This window comes from Lactuca serriola, chromosome 6 (assembly GCF_051521515.1).
Source record: "Lactuca serriola cultivar US96UC23 chromosome 6, Lser_US96UC23_V15, whole genome shotgun sequence".
Lineage (NCBI taxonomy): Eukaryota > Viridiplantae > Streptophyta > Magnoliopsida > Asterales > Asteraceae > Lactuca > Lactuca serriola.
The window spans coordinates 115,463,738-115,472,322 of record NC_136413.1 but is presented as its reverse complement, the minus strand read 5'-3'; the positions used below and the strand labels follow the sequence as shown (position 1 = coordinate 115,472,322).

General features: G+C 33.0%; 1 protein-coding gene across 2 annotated transcripts; it reads right to left on the bottom strand.

Annotated features, from left to right (window-relative positions):
- Positions 1-816: 816 nt before the first annotated feature.
- LOC145056699 (Galactosyltransferase family protein) lies at positions 817-6,984 on the bottom strand. Of its 2 annotated transcripts, none has more exons than XM_079004410.1 (8): positions 6,750-6,984; positions 5,165-5,982; positions 4,239-4,492; positions 3,658-3,942; positions 3,180-3,308; positions 2,615-2,791; positions 2,099-2,206; positions 817-1,346 (listed from the first exon to the last, which is right to left on the bottom strand). In XM_079004410.1, the coding sequence occupies exons 2-8, from the start codon at positions 5,889-5,891 to the stop codon at positions 1,140-1,142; spliced, it is 1,887 nt and encodes a 628-aa protein (XP_078860536.1). In that variant the 5' UTR covers positions 5,892-5,982; positions 6,750-6,984; the 3' UTR covers positions 817-1,139. The 2 variants fall into 2 exon arrangements, with proteins under 2 accessions (XP_078860536.1, XP_078860537.1); XM_079004411.1 differs by lacking the exon at positions 6,750-6,984 and adding an exon at positions 6,662-6,710.
- Between the last annotated feature and the right edge of the window lie 1,601 nt (positions 6,985-8,585).

Genomic DNA, 8,585 nt, shown 5'->3' with positions numbered 1-8,585 from the left:
GTCTCGCCTATCTTTGTCTTCTGCAGCAAACTCCCCCAAACGAAACCAAGTTTCCGTAGCGAAGGAAGTAAGGAATGTGGTATTTCTTTTTAGTGAATTTACAATATTAAACCTGTCACTTAATTCCTGAGTGAATTCCTATTTCCGCAAAGGCATTAGGCGATCCGCAGAGCTCGCTCTGCGGATTTGGTGGTCATTCTACAAAAGTTCAATTTTCATGGTTAAATCATTAAAACACCCCCATAAATGATTATTTGACGAAATTTCTAATTATTTAAAGAGTAAATTACACGAATGGTCCCTATGGTTTAGGGTAATTTGCATGTTTGGTTCCTAACTTATTTTTTTAACTCGGAAGATCACTACTGATTGTTTTTGTTACACATTTGGTCCCTATCTTACCTAAAAAAACTATTTTGCCCTTGATTTTTTAATTTATTTAAATAAACACACCCCCAACCTCACCCCCTCACCTTACCTTACCTACCCCATCATTTTTTTCTATTTAAATAATAGTGTTTTTAGGTAAGACGAAGACCAAATGTGTAACAAAAACAAAAAGTAAGGACCACATTCGTAACAAAAACAAACAGTAGAGACTTTCCGAGTTAAAAAAATAAGTTAGAGACCAAGTGTGCAAATTACCCCAAACCATAAGGGTCATTCGTGTAATTTACTCTTATTTAAATAACCTAGCAAATTGATTTTACAAAAGTTAAAAACCAAACCTATAATATAAGAAGCTCGCTCAAGACTAGTGAGGGACCTAATTGTAAATAATGTTTTTTAAAAGAAAAATAAATAAATATTACCAAATATCCTACAAAATATTTCAAAACATTCATATTCAATTGTTTAAATGTTTTAATAAGCTCAAAAAATAGAAACTCCTTCAAATATCTAATTGTTCATCGTTTTCTACTCTACTTCGCATTCTTCAATGATACGAACTCCATCTTCTACAAACTAGCATGTTACGATAAAGAAGAACAAAAAAACTATGCAACATGAAAGCCTACAGAGGTCCACATGATTGCCAAACGTACCACCACTTCTGCATAATGTACAACACAATAATGAATTACAACAACAAAGCATGTTACATTCAAGACTCAAGAGTGATTCTAAATTTCTAAATCTCAATCACAGCAATCAGGTTTGTGTTCTTTCTGCATCTTCTCCCACAAACACAAAACCATTCTTGGATTCTGGTAATGGGCAAGTATGTAATTTGGCTCACACCCAGCATTGTAAAACCGTTCATCATTTTCATATTGTACTTCACGAACATGTTTCTTGAACTCTTCAATCCAAATACCCATAGCAACATCTTCTAGTTTGAAAAGCTAAAAAAGGAGTGAGGGGTAGTTTAGTCAATATCCCACCTCAAAACATCGAAAGCTTAGAGCATCTACAACTGGAAAGCTTTTTGGTGGAGTTTATTTATGTAAAAGCTCAATATATCTCCCCAATATGAGAGCTTTTTCAATTTGATAATTTATGGGAATGGGACCCACTAATTTTGTTTATATCATTGTAATGTTGTTTGTATTAGTTGTATAAAGTATAAACACCTATGGGATGGGGATGGGACCCACCACAATCATTGCAAGAGCTTATACATTTACAAGTTATTTGAAAAGGCATTGAATTTTCTAAGCCCCTACAAAAGCTCCTACTGTGGATGCTTTTATCACTTTCGTAAATCACAAGAATCCACAACATATGATTCGGGCTAAATGCAAGAAATAACAAAGTACTTTCAATTTTAATTCTTATAAAACACATTTAACTTTGAAAAATCTACACAATTATAGGTTCGTTGTACTTTCAATTCTTTCTTATTAGGACATAATACTCTCCCAAATCTAACCAATTATAGCAATGAGAATTGTTTTGCATCTAGATGACATGGCTACAATCGGATAGATTTCTAAAGTGCAATGTTGTAATAGAAAGAAATGAAAGTAGGATGCTATAATAAACAAATCAATGGAAGTATGCTACTATTTCTTGCATTTAACCCTATATGGTTCCTCTTGTAGATACTTCTTAAATTACCAAATTGCCCAAAGCAATAAATAAATAAAAATCTAACCTTGAGGCTTCTTTCGTGATGGCCTCGGACAATAAACTTTGCTATATCTCTTGAAATCACGTATCCCGGACCATGTGCCCATGGAGGGTATGACTCATGTGGCCATTCCTGTCCAAACAACCAATTAAAAAAAACCATATTCGTAAGGATGTGGGCCCTGTTTGTTACAAATCATGGAACACATGGCCTTATATTGTTTCATGTGCATTTGACATGGACTAATGTCAATAATTACTTGTCAGATGAAATGCAATAAGTAACAATGTACTTTCATTGATTTCTTTATCATAGCATCTGATTTTCGTTTCTTTTAATTGCAATATTGTAGTTTGAAAATGTACCCAATTACAAAAAGCTCATCCAAATCCAAAGCAACTCTTATTACTACAATGGGTATAATTCCTAAGAAGAAAAGAGTTGAAAGTACAATGCTATGATAAAGAGATGAAAACTAGCCCTATAAAGCATGTGTTTAGGTAAGGGCAAAAAGGTAAAAGGTAAAGAAAGATAAAGTACCTCAGTGCTAATATACCATTTGTTGTCTTTGTCTCTTTGTGGTTTGGAATCAAGGGATACTTGACCATACAAGAGGCCATCTGAAGTCTTGGTTTTAAGACTAGCAAGAATCTCATCCACTCTCACAAAAGCATCATCGTCTGTTTTCATTATATATTTTGCCGGGAAAATTTTCGTCTGCAAATTATGAGAAAAAGAAATTGTCATAATAGTTATAAGGAATACACGAGAATGACATTTTTTCTTCCATATTTATTTTTGGGCTAAATGCAAATCATAGCAATGTATTTCCCTTTATCATCGATTATAGCATCGTATTATCATTTTTTTCTATTACAACATTGTAATTTCAATTTTTTTTCTTATTATAGCATTGTACTTTCATTTTTTTTTTAAATAGGAACATGGTACTTTATAAGAGCTAACAAAGTATAGCACTGAAAATTACTTTGCATTTTGATGATATTGTTATAATTAGGTAAACTTTCAAAGTACAATGCTTTACAAATATATGAAAGTACATTGCTTTTTCTACTATTGAACATTAGTGTATGAAATTAAATACCCCCATAATGCAAATTGCAATGGTTTTCAAAGTTAGTAGGCTGTAATAATCAACAAAGGGCATCAATTGAACATCTTGATAAGCTTGAGCTTCTCTCCATAGCTCAAAGTTAACTTCCTTGTTCTTGTGCTGCAGTAAAAACATTCAAACAGAAATTGATTAAAAGTTTAAAACTAACAAAGGGCATCAACTGAACATCTTGGTATGCAAGAAATAGCAAAGTAATTTCATTTCTTCATATTGCAACATTGTACATTAAAAAAAGTTTTTAAAAAAAAAAAAAAAACTACCCAATTATAGCAAAATCATCTAAACACAAAGCAAGTTGGGTAGATTTCTGGAAGTGTAATGACTCCTAATAAGAAAAGTTGAAATCACAATGCTAAAAGAAAAACTGGGTAGCTTTTTCAAAGTACAACGCCTTAATAAAAAAAAAAAGATTAAAAAGTTGAATGTTGTAATATAATGTATCACTCACAAGACCAATGAAAAAACGAACAGCAACCACTCCAGAACGAACAGCTTCATATTTCATCCATGATCTTCTCAAAGCCATACGTCTTTCAAAATTATTCCCAGAAGAAAAAACTCCAATCAATAACAGAAGCCTCTTGCTTTTATTAGATATCAATGGAGCTTTGAGCTCCTCAAGATCAATAGCCATGTCAAGATTTTCAGACACTGGTAAGCCTTTAGCCAAGGTGGATATGATATGTAAGCCACCTTTCACTCTAACCCCACTTACTAACCATGGTTCGAGTTTCTGCATAAGTAGATAACATCAGCGTAGTAAGAAGGGTATTTGCGTCTTTTCACTAGATGAGAGAGATAGAAAGCAAATCGATGTCCTCCCACCTTTTTTGGGTAGGAGAACAGATATACGTCTTTCATCAGGTTATCAGTTTAACCACTAGAGTGTTTCCTATCGTGATTAAATCATTAAATTGTGTTTTGAACGCATTTAGAAAAAACATATGTTCCAAATCCAATGCAAGTCAATTAGTCAAACATAGTAAAAATAGTAATTGTAGCCTGAAAATCATCATACCTTAAGCTTACCTCTCGATATGCAAAAGATGTTTCATGCCTTCCATTTACAGTGGCATGAAATCCCTCCACACCCACCCAAATTGTAGCTGTAAACAAACTTCCATCCAAAAATGGAAAGTTTGAAACCATATGATTATCATGTCCACTTACATCTGAACCATTACTCGATTTGTTCTTATTGTTAACAATAAGCTGTTTAGAAGTTGAGTTTTCTTCCAATGAGCTTCCCATAAGTTGTTCATTACACTTTACAAGTCCATCAACTGAAATACAAGCATGGAATTCATTATGCTATTTTCTTTTATGAAGATAACTATATAGCATTGTACTTCAAGTTCTTTTCTTGTTAGGGCAATCTACTTTGAAAATTTTATCCAATCATAAAAACTGCTTAGTATTTGAAAAGAGATTGTTACTTTTTTGGTCGGAATGAGAGTAATGACCATTTTACCCTTCCGTCTAAATAGATTAAAATACACAAATGGTCCCTATGGTTTAGGGTAATTTGCGTGTTTGGTCCCTAACTTATTTTTTTAACTTGGAAGGTCCCTACTATTTGTTTTTGTTACGTGCTTGGTCTCTGTCTTATCTAAAAAGACTATTTTTCCCTTGATTTTTTAATTTATTTAAATAAACACAACCAACCCCACCCCCCTCACATTACCTTACATGCCCCATCATTTTTCCCTATTTAAATAATAGTTTTTTTTGGTAAGACAGGGACTAAAAACGTAACAAAAACAAACAGTAGGGACCAAGCGCATAACAAAAACAAACAGTAAGGACCTTCCGAGTTAAAAAAATAAGTTAGGGACCAAGCACGCAAATTACCCCAAACCATAAGGACCATTCATGTAATTTACTCATCTAAATATGATGAAAAAATGATAGTCTATTTTACACCATTAAGTTAAAAAGAAACATCATCTAAGTACCTTTTGCATTGTTTGGAGACCCATGACTAGGACATCTTTCCTCTTTACCCCATCCAAATTCATAAGTCCATGTATTTTGAGCAATAAATGGCTCCTTTGTGAAATTATTTCCCGATAAAACCACATTATAGCTCAAAATCACATCCGCTTCCTCTTTCCCTTCCAATCCCACAAATTCAATTTGAAATCCATCTTGATTCCCCTTGGGTATAGCAATAACAGTAATGGAAGAATCCTCAATAAGTCCACAAGGTATAGAGAAAGAAGTAGCATTATTCATTGAAATAACCGAAAAACTACAATTCCTCTCCTTATTATGAACAAACTTAGAGGCTCTATTTTCATCAATTGTAGACTGTAGTTCTTTCCATGCCACAGCTGCTTCTTTAATCCCTTGAGCTGTCATGGGCAAAGAATCCGATCTAGAAAGTAAAAGACGCATTTGCCCCCATGCCAACAATGGCTTCCCTTCTTCTTCTTTAGACATGTGAGTCGAGTTAAAGAGATAATTGAGTCCATCAAGATTAACTAGGCGTGGCCTTTTAACAAAAGTTTGTAACTTTTCCCCTTTTGGTTGCTCTGAGTTACTAAAATTGGTGTGTTCTTGATTAGGATGGAAGAATTCATATGAAGATTGCTTTTCGGGTTGTTTTTGGATAAAACTATAGCTAACAAGTAATATACAAGCAAGTCCTATGATCAATACACCTCCTGTCCACTTCTTCATTCCTTAATTGCTTCAAAAGTCACATAAATCACATTTTAAATGAAATGTGGTATGATTGAATGTGTCTCAAATCACATAAACTGTGAGCACCCTGTAACAGAGAGGGAAAAAAATCAGTACTTTACTTAAAGATTGCATCTTTTGACACAGGAAGCATTTTGAGTATTTCTAAAATGTCTAAATAGTAAATCCCAACCAAGAAAACATAAAAGTACGATTCTTGTAGACCAATATAGCATATGACTATGCCTCGAATGTCTAAAATAACAAAATACCCTTTAAAGATCTCAAATTAAAGAGAAACACAAGGGGTAAAATATCATATTCAATGGTTTGTAACCATACATTATCATTCTCTATAACTTTTGGTTCCTACATTCCATAAAGATTGCATTTTTTAACAGGAAATATCCAACTATATGTATGTATTTTGTGTACTTCTAACATGTCTAAATACCAACCAAGAAAACATAAAAATACGATTCTTGTAAAGCTAAATAGCGTACGATTCAAATGTCTAAAATGACAAAACACCCTTCAAAGACAACAAGTTAAGGACTAAGGAGAATCATAAGGGGAAAATATCATCGGCAATGGTGTGTGACCATAAGGAAAACTACTTAGCTACAACTTCAAAAGATATAAAAATCAAGCTTGTAACTTAAAGAAAAGAAAAATCTCTTTTGCCCAGGGTTCAATAGAATGGAGATTCAAAAGGACTTTCCAAAATGAGGAAAAAAGCAGACACAAGAAGCGATAAAGAGACGAACTTTATTGGTTCCAGCGTCTTATATAATGGAAAAATAAAAGAAGATAGAGAAATTTGTAAGTTCAAAACAAGATATGGTAAATGGGTACCTTGGATCTGGGATTTGTATTGTAATAATCTAAGGAATGAAAGTGAGTTGCTTTAAGTGAATTTCTCCAATTAAAAAAGAAGGTCGGTCAACAGCCCAAGCAAGCTTCTGCTCACTGATCTTGCTACTTGCTACTACTTACTTTGTTCCTCTCTCTTGTGTCGGAAGAGGGTCACAGCAATTGTAGATCTTCCCTTTGTCTTAACTTTAAACAAAGGTATGCTTTGAGGTTTGAGCTTCTTCTCACTCACGTGACACTTTCAACCTCTTACTTTTTCCCACCTAATAATTTCGAGAATTTTGTTATGCGATTAAAGATTTCATGACATTTAAAAGAACTTTAAATCATTTTTCTTTTTTTAAAGGGAACAATTTACATAGGAAGTACTTATTTGTAGGTGTGTCGAACGGGTAAAATTTTTGGGTTTCGGATAGAGCGGGTCGGGTAGAATGGGTATTTCCTTAAGAAAATATTACCCGGTACCCAACCTATATTGTAATTCGGGTTTTCGGGTTTCGGGTTTTCGGATTTGAGGTCGGGGTATACCCGAAAATTTCTTAAATGAAACTTATTGATAATTTTTTTTTACATGTTGGTTGGTTTAATAAAGAATCGGGTAGGAAAATACTTCATACAATTAACAATTACATATATAATAACAATACAAATCATTATAATATGTTATGTACTTTTTTTAATTTCGTTATGTGCGATAGTGAGAAATTGAGAATTGTGATGACGGTTCAGGACTCAGCTTCAACGTCGTATTCCTTTTGCAAGTTTGTGTCGACTGTCGAGCCGTCGTTCATAAGAAGGAAATGAAGGTTTTTGTTTTATTTGAAGTGTGTGTACGTGATTGCATTATATATTTGTTATTATTTAAAAAACGAATTTGGATATTCGGGTATACCCGAAAATAAATATTCATACATAAAACCCGACCTATATTGTTATCGGGTTAACCTATTACCCGAATGTTCACACCCGTTACCCGTTCTACCCGACCCATTCTACCCGAATTCGAAACGGGTCGGGTGGCTAGAACGGGTTTCGGGTTTTTTCGACAGGCCTATTTATTTGGTCCCTTTTCTTGAAATTACCGGTAGTAAATACCACGTAGATAAATGATTGTGATGGGACTGCGAATAAGTTAAATGAAATTGATGTACCAAGTGTGTACATATCTTTGTGTGTCTAAGAACATCCATAATGAATTGAACTTCAATCATATTATTTTTCAACATTCCATACAACTTAATCAATTTTTTCTTACAATGCATTCAACTTTATAAAGTTCAATTCTGTATTTAAGATTAGAAAATTTTCATTTTTTTCATTGAAGAGTTCAATGGTCATTGAACTTCAAATTTATTGAATGTCAAAGTGACACCTCACTATGGTAGAATTTCATCCATTGAATGACAACTAGACTTGTCACCTTATTCAACTCTCGCATTGAACTCATTATTGTTGATGCTCTAAGGCTCGAGGGAGTTGTAGCACTCCTAGCACCTTATCACATCATTTTTTTATTATCATGTCATTTTTTTGTTTGTCACCGTGCTAGCATCTTTTTCTTAACATTTCATAAGGAGTGGTAGCACCTTAGCACATCTTTTTTATTTTATATCAAAATTAAATAAGTTATATATATATATATATATATATATATATATATATTCTTTATCAAAATAAAATAAATTATATTCTTAATACACAAATATTTCATATGAAATAAATTATATTTTTTTATAATACATAAAAATTTAATATTAAATAAAAAGGTTTCTGTTTTTGGACAAATAATATCAAGTTGGTGAAACTTTGGGGGCAAAT